At 36.4% G+C, this 12,866-nt stretch overlaps 1 protein-coding gene and 1 pseudogene across 2 annotated transcripts in view; one reads left to right on the top strand and one right to left on the bottom strand.

Annotated features, from left to right (window-relative positions):
- Positions 1-8,570: 8,570 nt before the first annotated feature.
- Positions 8,571-12,866, bottom strand: part of LOC18444052 (dehydratase family) — a 31,491-nt gene continuing 27,195 nt past the window's right edge. The window contains exon 14 of the mRNA XM_088871251.1: positions 8,571-11,093. Coding sequence (XP_088727377.1) covers positions 11,040-11,093 — 54 coding nt within the window. The 3' untranslated portion in view covers positions 8,571-11,039. The remainder of the gene's footprint in view (positions 11,094-12,866) is intronic.
- LOC148781249 (zeatin O-xylosyltransferase-like) lies at positions 8,741-10,428 on the top strand (annotated as a pseudogene). The gene is made up of 2 exons (XR_016059816.1): positions 8,741-8,903; positions 9,025-10,428. The product of XR_016059816.1 is annotated as a zeatin O-xylosyltransferase-like (transcript).

Below are 12,866 nucleotides of genomic sequence, written 5' to 3'. Positions count from 1 at the left end.
GAAAGAAAATACTTGAAAATTTTTAAAAAGAAGAATTCTCTCTAAATTTTTAAGGAGAAAAACTATCTCAAATTTTACATTTTAGAAAGAGAAAGTATCTTAAAATTTTAGAGAGAAACTATATCAAAGTTTAGATAAAGAAACTACTTGAAATTTTTTAAAGAGAAACTATCTCATATATATCTTAAAATTTTAGAGAGAGAAAGTATATTTTAGAGAAAGAAATTGTCTCAAAATTTTTAGTGAGAAACTATCTTGAATTTTAAGTTTTAGGGAGAAACTATCTCAAATTTTAAGTTATAAATATAGAAAGTATCTTAAAATCTTAGAGTGAGACTGTATCAAAGTTTAGATAGAGAAACTACCTGAAAATTTTTAGAAAGAGAAACTATATCATATTTATCTTAAAATTTTAGAGAGAGAGTACATTTTAGAAAAGTTAATTATGTACCTTAAATAAGTTAGAAACTTACGATTTTCTCCCCTAATACCTTGAAATTAAAACCAAGGTTGGTCAACACGACATTGTTTTTTTATCCAAATTACCCTTTGGTCTAAGGATGCCATCCTCGGACCTCATTTTAATTTTTTACTTTTTATTTTTCATTGCTGTGGCAGTGCCCAAAGGTTTAGGGCACTTCCTAGGCAGTCCGAGGTTCAAATCCTCAGATTGCTTCTTCTTTCTTTAAAATAAATGAATTGCCAGGGCGGTCTGAGGTCTTATCCTCGGACCACTACTTCTTTTAACATTTCGGTCCAAGGACGGCAATCTTGGACTTCTCTCTAGGCTTAAAACAAATGAACTGCCAGGGCGGTCCAAGGTCCCCACCCTTGTACTGCTCTTTCTTTAAAAATTTTGGTTCAAGGATGGGGACCTCGGACCACTCTCTGGACTTCAAAAAAATGAACCGCCAAGGCGGTCCGATGATTTGAACCTCGAACTCCTTAGGATGTGCCCCAAACCTTCGGTTGCTGTCCTACCAATGAAAAATAGCAATAATTAAAATGTGGAACAAGGATGACATCTTCGGACCGAGGGGGTAATTTTGTCAAAAAGATGGGTTGACTGACCTTGGTTGCAATATTTGCATATATAAGAGGAGTATACCATATTTTCCCTACTTATATATGGTTTGTACTAACTCTTTAGAGAATGAAATTGTCTCAAATTTTTTAGAGAGAGAAACTATCTCAAATTTTATGTTTTAGAGAGAGAACGTATCGTAAAATTTCAGATAGAGAAACTATATCAAATTTTAAAGAGATAAACTACTTGAAATTTTTTAAAAAGGGAAACGTTATCAGAAGTTTTAGGGACAGAAACTATCTCAAATTTAATGAAAAATGACATTACAATAACAATACAATTAAAAGCATTAAACAAAAAAAATAAGTTATGTATCCATGTACCATACTACTATCGAAACAACAAAAATCTATTTTATAGGATATACTTTTCTATAGAAAAAGAGGGGAAAGAAAAATTGTGAACAACAAGTTGAGAAAAGTCCATTGGTTGTCCATAGCAGTGTTTGCAAAATCGGCGTTAGAACCGGAACCAACGGTTAGCTCGGAACCGCTAGGCTTTCGAGTCCGGTTAGGGGCAGTTTTAGGGTCCTAATGATTATATATTAGTGTTCGTAAAATCGAACAGAAATGGTTAACCAAACTTAGGCTTGTGAGCGGTTAGAACCGGAACCAGACTAACCGACCCAGTAGTTTTTTTTTTTTTTTAAGGGGACAAAACCTCCAAAAAATTTAAAAAAATAGAAAAATTTAAATTAAATGTATACTGTCTAATTTGACATTAATACAATTGATGAAATTGCAAAGTCCAACTAACGATAGCTAGTTGTAATGAGAGGGCGAGCGGGATCAGGGTATTGTTGTGTCTCTCTATCAGGGTTCAATGGACAAAAAATCTGAGTAAGCTCTGATGGAGTCTGTAATGCCACAGTTGTGCCCCATTTTCAGTCAGAAATATTTCCCGTGGTACCTCATTGGCCAAAATCTCATAGACTCGTCCAGCATTCGTGGTCCCCTCCCACCCTGTTCTGTGTACCTTACCTGTTCTATGTTATGGCCCTCAGCAGCTTTGATATTGTCATCATCATGAATAATCAGGTTACGGTGCCGGCTAAGGCTTTGCCTCTCCCTTGTCGAGTAGTTGTATGCCTCGAAGCCCGGCATTTCTTTCGAGCCAATCTCAGTGGATCTTCCTAATCATCAAGCACCGTATCATCTTGTGCCCCTTTACATTCCTTGGCGACTGGACCTCGCTAGTCATTTTCCATTGTCCTATTTATCTCCTCATCATTATGTGCCTCATCTTCATCCTTTGCATAATCATCATAGTCGGTATCCATGTCCACCACCGGGTCTCCTTCATTTGGTGCTGCAACATTCGCATTATCATCCATATCGGCAACTGCCCCACTAAGGAAATCCTGGTCTAGTAGTGGGGTCATTTGTGATACCCACTCAATGACGAGGTCCCTCCAAAAGATGTAATCAAAGTTGATCAGCGTGTAGTCTATGCGGGGTCATCCTTATATGTCTCTCTCTCAAATTTAAATTGTAATAAATGTACACCAAGTTGTGCAGCGTCTAAGTTGAACTTATTCCTCCTCAGGGTGTGTATCCACTAGAATGTACTCTAGTTTATCTCACATCTCAAGAAACTACAGTTTTGACTCAGAACTCTAATTGTAATCTTTTGCAATTTCTTTGTTTGAATTTCGTATATCGTCCACTATTTTGCTGATATAGACATACATAAAAATACTTAACAATAGAAAAAATTGATTTAAAAAACCCAGAAATAGTATTGTATTAAACTATTATAAATTATAACGAACCTGGGTGTAATTTTCCAGCTGTTTTTTTGGCATTGTTGCATGCAAACTCCACATTTTTTTCCATGTATAAGATAAACTACAAATAACAAGATGTGTATGCAAGAAATTAGTACAACATAGAAATGCAATTCATTATTCTGGATTAAAACTTTTATAACATACACGTTTTGATTAAGGTTTACCTACTGCATACCTTTCATCTGAGTTTCAAGATCAGGCTCAAGCATGTAGATGCAGTTTTTCAAGTCCTCAATGATATATGCATCATCTAAGGTGGTATTGGAGTACAAGCTCTGTGGGCTAAAAAAGAATCATGCACATGGTTTGTTTTATTATTAACTACGGTAAATTTAATCGCGGTTGATATAGAATCATAAATTGAGAACATGAATCATAAATTACCTGCAGTATGGATATCCCGATGCAGTTGGTCTCTCCACCTACAATCAGTGATCTCCAAAAATGTGTATGGGTCTTAACCGTCAACCATTGTAAAAGGTAACAACCATTTGCATCTACCTTCCCTCTCTAGAAAAATACAAAAATAAAAATAAAAATAAAAATAATATATATATATATATATATATATATATATATATATATATATATATATATATATATATATATATAGGGTAGATGCAAGTACTACGTAGAAATTATAAATATTGAAATTTCTTTGCCATGTAGGTTTTGGAGTAGTGAGAACTACATTTAATGGAAGAAAGAAAATTGCTAACATCTGCCATATCTTTCTCACAATATTTTAAGATAGGTAAAGGGAATTCAAGACTTAGACATGGTGTAGTTGCATATGAGCCTAAAAAAACTAAGAAAAATTGTTTGCTGGACCTCATGACTACATATGCGGTCTAAAACGTGTAAACCATCCATCTTAAATATGAATGTAAGTAGGTGCCACATCTAAAAATAATGGAAGTCGCTGGTCTAAATTTTTTTATTAGAATTATTATTTCTAGTTTTTAAAATTTATTTATTTATCGTATTCATGATCTCCGTGTTAGATATTACATATCCTTAAAAATTAAGTTAAAAAATCCATCTCAAAAATAGATTTATTAATAAGTTTGCATTTCTACATATATGGGCTTGGCCGCATAGAAACCGGGTCTAAAAACTAATTAGGCATAATAAAATTTCAAAAGGAAAAAGTACATGTACCCAGGAGTATACGTACTCTTTAACTTTTAACTTTCAAATTGAAAAAAATCTTCTGCTTATTACTGAAAAATATAAGCACACGTATATATTTACACACTCTAGTTTCAAGTTTTATAAGACTTCAAGATATGGTATGGGTATACAATTATAAAGAGAAAGGGGTTTCAAGTACAGATACAAAAATATTTTTAATTTACCCCAAAAATTAGACATTAACTACAGCATTAACATACCATCCCTCAGTCAACATTTATATTTTGGGCAGTGATTTCATGCAACGGATGTATCATAATATAATGCGACGACACTTCTATAAAACCATGTTTGTGGTATTTGTATGACCCAAAATTTTGCACACACACTCTCTTTATTTCAATATTCAATCCCAAAAAAATAAGTTCAATTTGGACCCTGGATATGGCCAAATGAGTCCACTCAAAAAACGAATCTAGACCATTCATTTGGTGAATTTCAAGATCTTAGCCTTTATAAACTCAAAATCATTTTATTCTTTTTTAAAATTGTTCATCTAATGATAATAAAACCATCCAAAAAAATTGGAAATGAAAAAATATTTCTAAGGTCTAGATGTAAGCAACTCACCAAAATGAACAGCCTATATTATTTGGGCTAAAAAAAAATATCTCATTTGAGAGTTCCTGACTTAAATATTTTTAAGTCCCATCAAAACTACATGCTTTGATAATATTTTTGTACTCAATCTCTTTGTTAAAGGGTCAGCAATCATATCTGAAGATGGCAAATAACTTACAGGTGGTTCTGTTTCTAGGATATAATCTACCCTATCTTGAAAAAGAATATATCCAAATTTTTTTTTCCACATAGAAAAATAGGTCCCATTAAGTTTTTCAAGTTTGGATAATTCTGACATGACTAGCCTAAATGCCATTTTAAATTTTTAGATAATACCTAAAAGTTCAAAAAAAAATTTAATTGTGTTTAAGAAAATGTTGTCTGCTAGCTAAATCAATAAGTTTGCTGACTCTCAGTGAGCTGCAACGTCAAAGAAAAATTTTCTCGAACAGTTTATGTTCGCACTGCTGTGATACAACAAAAAATTAATAAAGTAAGGCAACAACTACTTTTATGTCAAATCTTGCATAAGCATAATTTTCATAAATATGTGAATATGTCTTAGCACAAGATAGAGAGCCTATAATGATATTTGATATTTTTCAACAAAAAATATGGCATAGCATAATCTCAAAAAAAAAAAAAAAAAAAAAAGGAAACTTCACAAAATCAAGATCATGAAATTTTCTAACTTAAAAGAGACCAAAGCATAGGATAATTATGCAATGCAGTGACAATTATCATGCAAATAAAATATGTCGAAAATCCCTAAATTATAGTCACAAATATATATATATATATATATATATATATATATATATATATATATATATATATATATATATATATATATATATATATATATATATATATATATATATGCAATTGATGTGTTAGCCTTTACTCCAATAGAATTGGCGCGTGCATAATAAGATTCAGTAATAATAATAATATGCACTAATTTTCAGCAACAAAAAGATGGAAGAAAGAAGATGCCAGCCGCCTGATTTTCAGCAATCCATGGTCAGTAAAAAAAACTATATAACAATACGTAAATTTAGATGCTCAACTACCTTGCATAGAGTAGAGGAATTTCTTTTCCTTTTTTTTTTGCTTTTACAGTCTTTACAAAAATTACTATTATTATTATTATTAATTTTATTAGAAAATAGAGAGAAGAATTATTTGCCTTATTTTCTGTTACTTGACCGTGGGCTCAAGTATGTACTGTATCGGCAACTTGATCTGAGAGAAAAATAACTACACAATTTGTTCTTACTCTAGAGAAAGAGCCTAATATTGAGGCGTAGAGAGAGAGGCTAATATTGAGGCGTAGAGAGAACCTAATATTGAGGCATATGCTAAGTTAAGATAACTCTTCTGCAACAACCTTAAACTTAATTTCTATATGTTCCTATTTTTTTGATGATTCTTCTAGTGTCTCTATCTCTTTAACTTTTCTCTACAAAAGATTAAACAGATGACTCATCCGACTACGCTATGATCACGTAAGCCAAACGCAATCTAGAGAGGGAAAATATGACAAAAGAATTTACGGAGAGAAAATATTCCAAAACCAACAATACCAGTAAAAACAAATACTGAATCGCAAATGAGGAGCAATAAATTAAGAGAGAGAAATTTATAATAAATAAATAAATTCATATTATTAAATTTAAGGTGAGAAAAAAAAAATTTACAGCAAGATATACGTGAATGACAAAACACAATATCAAAGTTACTGTAAATTAAACTCGGGAAAAAAAATAAGATATAAAATACCAAAAAAAATTGGGACCTGTAGGTTATGAGCCCACCACGCTTCCACAAACTGCTCTGATACCAATGTTGAAAAAAACTTGAGGGAAGAGATGGACCCACTCTTAGGATTAAGGGCAGTGCCTTTAGACTATCGATCGCAAAGATCAGGCTTTTACCAAAACTGTGAGAACTCTGTAAATTTCTGGCCGTTAAATAATGATACTTTTTCTTTCTAAAAAGCCTCTTGTTTTTAGTGATAAACATTAAATTATAAAAAAAATAAATATTATACTTTTAAAAGCCCCGTGGTCCTCTTTTTTTTAGTGATAAACATTAAATTATAAAAAAAATAAATATTATACGTTTAAAGGCCCCATGGTCACAGACACACACCAACACCTTGTGCATAAAATCACGAGAAAACCCATTTTGTTGCACCGTACCCTTTTTCTCTCTCGACCTTTTTTGCACTCTTCTTGCCACACTTTCTCTGGGGCACGCCTCTCTCTTGCACTATTACCTTCTTCTCTCTCGACCTTTTGCACTATTTCTCTCTCTACGTTTTTCTCTCTATACCTCACTCGTAACTCTTCACTGTTTTCTTACATTTACAATAGGGGCCATTTTGTTGCACTATTCCCTCATTTGCATCCCTTCCAATACTTTCAATTTGTACCCGTCAAACTCAATGGCACAAATTATACTTTTTGGGTTTCATTTATGCGAAATGTCATTAATGAAAAAAAATCTCCTCAAATACATAGATGAGACTCAGAAAAAACCTACTGAGTCAAGAAAAATAGGGCATAAATAATTCTAGCATTATAGCATGGTTGATGGGCTCATCTAAAAGTAATATCGGGATCAACTTGAGTTCTTTCAAAACTGATCGAGAAGCATGGACATTTCTAACTGGGCACGAAAGTACTAGTTAGTACAGCAACTTCGCTCCGACAATAAGAGCCGTCAATTCAGAACTTTTACTCCTTTATGAAGTCACTTTGAGATGCTCTTACAATGATAGAACCTTCAATTGAACGTGGTCCCAGCGCGTAAATAATCACCAAATCTCGAGAGGACTTTCAAGTAGTTTAATTCTTAATGGCACTCCATCCAGAATTTCAAGTAGTTTAATTCTTAATGGCACTCCATCCAGAATTTAAGGGTATCAGAAATGGCTTGGTGCACAAAAGCTCTCTCCCCACTTTCAATCAAGCTCTCTCAGAGCTGAGCTAATTGCAGAAGCAACCAAGATCAAATCTCTTAACTCAAATGTTAAAGGAGACGTAATTTTTGTGACAACTCGACTTCAGAGGGCTAATGTGCTTAAACAGAATCAGCCCAACTAGTCGATTTCTTCACTAAGTCTCATCCCCCGCATCCTTTCTCCCAGTTTGTTTCCAAACTCTTCCTCTCAAATCATCAAAAGTTTTAGGAGGAGTGTGAACAGATATGGCAAATCTCTACATAGAAACGGTATTCTAAATATGTCAGTATCCAATTGTATAATATGCCTACATAGAAACTGTATCTTATAATTTTTAGCAAGTATTGATTGTACATTCTCTATAAAAATATCATTGTATTGTAAATATGATTGTATTATTGAATACATACATCAATTTCATCTCACACCAAATACTCGAGATGGAAGCTTTAGATGCCAGGCTTTTGATACTCCATAAAACACATCAAGTCCATATTTTTTTTTTAGCATTTAACACCACAGCATTTTTTTATTGAAATTGAAAATGCCACCACCATTTTGTAAGCAGGCTAGTATTCATCATTCACTAAGTTCTCTATATCTCTCTAGACTTGTTAAGATTCTCTCATCTATGTTTCTCTCTCTGCCTTTGATACCCTTCCCTTACTTGGCTCTCCTCTATTCACATCTCTTTGTTTATGTTTTGTCTCTTCTATATTGTTTCTCTCTAACTCCAGTTTTAATTTTAAATTTTTTATTTTTATATAATATAAAAATATATATTATTTTTTTATAAAATAAAAAAACTTCAAGTTTTTCACGATCCAATTAAAATATCGAATTACTTCATTTTTTTTTTTTTTTTTTTTAAAGACGCATGCCCCAAAAACCAATCTGACAACATTTATCAAGACATTTTGGATCTTACTACCGTCATCATCATTTTTTAGCCTTACCGTAAGCAATGAAAATGATACGACAAAATGACAGAGTCTGATAACATTGATCAGGACAACCTGGAAATGTCGTTTTCGATCTTACAATAAACAATGATAATCATATGGCAAAATTACAGATTGAATGGTCCGACAACCATGATATGGTCCATTTTCAAATCGACTGGGCCTAGGACCCCCTATAAATGATAAACCAGCTGAAGCCAACATTGTCCTCCTCCTCAACAATGAGCGGTCCTCCAAACCTCAACTTTGCGTTCAGGCCAAGGGGCCCCAAGAGTGGCGGTGCTAGTGGTGCCGCTGCCGGCGCAGAGCCACCTAAACCAGCTGCTCACCTTCGCCTGCGTGGTTGCCGAGCATGGCCGGCCTGCCGGTGGTCTTTGCTTGCTCAGAGATCCACACAAGACAGGCCGCTCACCGCTCCACTGGCTTTGATTGCTACTCCGGTTTCACATCCTCCCCTTCCCAGAATTTCCTACTTTGCCGCCTGACCCGGAGTCCTCCAACAAGTTCCCAGCCCACCTCCAGCCAGTCTTTGATGCCATTGAGCACCTCCTTGCTCCACTTACTGTCCTTGTCCGCGACCTCGCGAGTGTGGTAGTCATCCACGACATGGGAAGGTCTGTGGCTGCCGGTGCAGCTGCTGAGTCTCCTAATTCTGAGGCATACATGTACCGCTGCCCCAGCGCATGCTTTTCCTTGTGCTTCCAGAGTGAAGGAGAGGGCCGCCCGGAGCCCATCCCGCCCGGCCTTCCACCACCTTCATTCCAGAATTGTGTAAGTGAGAGCTTCATGGACTTCTTGCAACGCACTGGGAGGATCCAACACCTCGACAGGGGAGTGCTCCACAACACCTTCCATGCCCTTGAAGGCCAATTCCTGAGCAAGATCTCACAGAGATCGCTAGGTCTCCATGTTTGGGCAGTGGGGCGGACTCTCCTTTTGCGGGAGGAGCCTCAAGAGCCACACAAGTTCCATGAATGTTTGCAGTGGTTGAGCAAGCAGGCGCCACAGTCTGTGTTGTATATCTCATTTGGCACCTGCGTATCAATGTGTGCAGCAGAGGTGAGGAAACTAGCACCAAGGATTGGAAGCCAGCGGGAAGCCCTTCATTTGGGTGCTAAGACACGCCGACAAAGGGAACATATTCGCCGGAGGAGGTGCGGAAGGTCCTCGGGGGCTACCAGAAGGGTACGAGGAGAGGGTGCAAGGGAGGGGGTTGATGGTGAGGGACTGGGCATCCCAATTGGAGATACTGCGTCACCCCTCTACCGGTGGGTTCTTGACGCATTGCAGGTGGAACTCGTGCATGGAGAGCATCTCCATGGGCGTTCCGATCGTGGAATGGCCTATGCACTCGGACCAGCCAGCGAATGCGCAGTTAGTTGCAGGGGTGCTCGGGGTGGGGGTGGGGGTGAAGGAGTGGCACGAGAGGGAGGACATTGTTAGGGCAGAGAGAGTGGAGAAGGCGGTGAGGAAGCTGATGGGGTCGGGAGAGGGGGCGGAAATGAAGAGGAAGGCGGCGGAGCTGAGGGACGCCGCCCGACGGGCTGTGGGGAAGGGCGGGACATCTCGCGCCGCCCTCGATTCCTTTCTCGCACACATCTCTCGACCTTGGTCAATTCTTCCTGACTCGTGCCCTTGACATTCGGTGTTCTTGTTTCTCAATTTCTCTTTAGTCATTGGAGGAGGTTTCTTCAAGGGTTAATAAATACCATGTGATTGGGAACATAAATTTTCAAATCACTTGTATAGGATCATATATTATGGGGACATTGGATTGTATATTATGGGTATTATTGGGTAGTACGTAAACTAGGCAGATTCAGATAAGTGTTTATCTTTTCTAAATGCTAATTTGACTTTATTCAAAGTGCTGTTTTTTTTTTCTTTTTATCAAAATTAGTGAAAAAGAACATGAATTTCATAAAAAATAACTTATTTAAGATAAAATTAATTGTCATCAAAACGATATTTTTCCTCACTTCAAGCTTAAAATAAGGAAATCTATCTCCTTGTCTTTACCTTTTGGAGCTCATTTCCGACGAGATTTTTCTATTACAGAAAGACCCACTTCTTTTTTCTTTTTCTTTTTTGATAGAAATTCTCTTATTCCATTAAACTAAAATGAGATTACAGAGAGAATCGGCCATAACATTCGCCTCCCTATGGACATGTTCAATCGAAAAGGAAAAGGAAAAGGGACTTGAGATGTCTAAGATCTGTAGAGATTTGAACTCTCAAGGTAACTTCTGCTCTCCTTTATACCATTTGACGACGTTCATGGAATCCCTTTCTAGGATGCAGTAATGCCTCAAGTTTCTTGCCACACAGATATATAAGCCATAGAAAAGTACATATAGTTCAGCGTAATTAGCAGTACGCACCCTAAGAGGACCAACATAAGAGAAGATAACATTCCTCAATCAATCCCTAAGCACACCACCAAATCCCGTAATACCCGAATTTCCTAACGAATTGCCATCAAAGTTTAGCAGGAAGACCGCAAAGACTGGGGCAACCCATCTTCTTTTCGGCCTGCAGTTCAAAAAACCCAAAAACTCAGCTGGAACAAAATCTTTAAATTTCTCCTAACATCCAAATCCGAAATATCATGGGCAACTTTGGTAATCGAAAGATATAGCCAAATAGCAACAAAACTTCTCCCATATTTTCTCAAAAAGCAAGTTAATCCCGTCAAACACTCTTCTATTCCTCTCTTTCTAGATTTCCCATAAAGTTATGCCTCTAGTGATTTTCCAAATAACAACACCAGTCTGAGGTATGTCTATCGTCAAATTTTGTAAAATACCTACAATACTTGGTAGCATTACTATCGCAATCCTAAGCAGGTCAAAGAACCTACTCCAAATGCGATATATAAAAGAACAATGCAGAAAAAGATGATATCTAGATTCCCCATCCTCTTTACAAAGAAGACATACATTTGACAAAATTTTCCCTCTTTTGATAAGATTATCTACCATCGGCACCTTATTTTGAAAAGACAGCCAAAAAAAAGCTACCACATTAAGAGGTAAAGGCCACCTCTAAACGATGGCAAATTCAGGCTTAGACCACTGCCACCTAACGTGGAAGAGCAGCTGGTACATGGACTTCACCGAATAATCTCCATCATTATCGATCTCACAAACAACCTCATTCATGACATCATGAGGGATATAAACCTCATCTAGTAATCTGAGCAAATCAAAGAGTTCAAAAAAGAGAGCATCAGGGATCCTATTATATGAAAGGTTGATATTCCAAGGAATATGATCATCCCTACGCTCATAGATATCCAAGACTACAACATTAAGGTTAGCCATTCTTTAGAAAATCAAAAGAAAGACTAGTTTCAAAGAAGCATCCCCCAACCACTTATGATGCCAAAATGAAATATTGGTGTCCTGGCCTAAGGTCCAACGAATATTTCTATGAATCAAGGCTTTACAATTATAAATCGATCTTCAGCATGAAGATATTCCCCTAACCCTATTTCTTATACCCACCCACATACCAAATCTGCAATCTCCATACTTTGAAGCAATAACTTTGTACCAGAGATGATCTTTGCAAGTTAAACTTCTCCACCATCATTTACAAAGCAAGGCTTGGTTAACAACAATAATTTTCCTAATCCCAAGACCACCATCCCTTTTAGGCGTGCACACTCTATCCCATCGAAGAAGATGGAATTTCCTCGTCTCCGTAAAGGGCCCCCACAGAAAGTTCATCATCCTCAATTCAATTCCCTTAGCCACAGAAGAAGGGATCTGTAGGATTGATATCTGATATATAGGTAAGTTCGACAAGTATAATAAGAGTAATCCTATTCCCAAATGAGAGATATTTAAACTTCCACAAGTCAAATTTTGGTTGGATTTGCTGAAGAATTTCCTCGAAGAATTGGTAGTCGGCTATCCGAGAATGGCATTCCCAAATATATGATCGAAAACTTTTCTACCTTGCACCCTAGAACCTGTGCCATTGAACTTATCACTTCATCACTGCAATTCAAGCCAACAACTGCAGTTTTCCCAAAGTTAACCTTAAGTCCTAAGGCAACTTCACAGCAACTTAAAAAAATTGCAATATTGCTAACCACAACAATTTGAGCTTCATAGAATAACATGTGTCAGCAGCATATTGCAAGTGAGAAATAGAAGGTCCTCCGTTAACCAGTTGAAAACCGAAAAAATATCCACTCCTTGCAACATTAGATAACATTAAACTGAAACATTCAGCATAAAGAATGAAGAGGAAAAGAGCGAGAGGGTCACCTTGGCAAAAACCCCGAGTAGCCTTAAA

Source organism: Amborella trichopoda, chromosome 7, assembly GCF_054954075.1.
Source record: "Amborella trichopoda isolate Santa Cruz 75 chromosome 7, AtrichopodaSantaCruz75HAP2 v2.0, whole genome shotgun sequence".
Taxonomy (NCBI): domain Eukaryota; kingdom Viridiplantae; phylum Streptophyta; class Magnoliopsida; order Amborellales; family Amborellaceae; genus Amborella; species Amborella trichopoda.
This window is presented reverse-complemented; position numbering and strand designations above follow the sequence as displayed.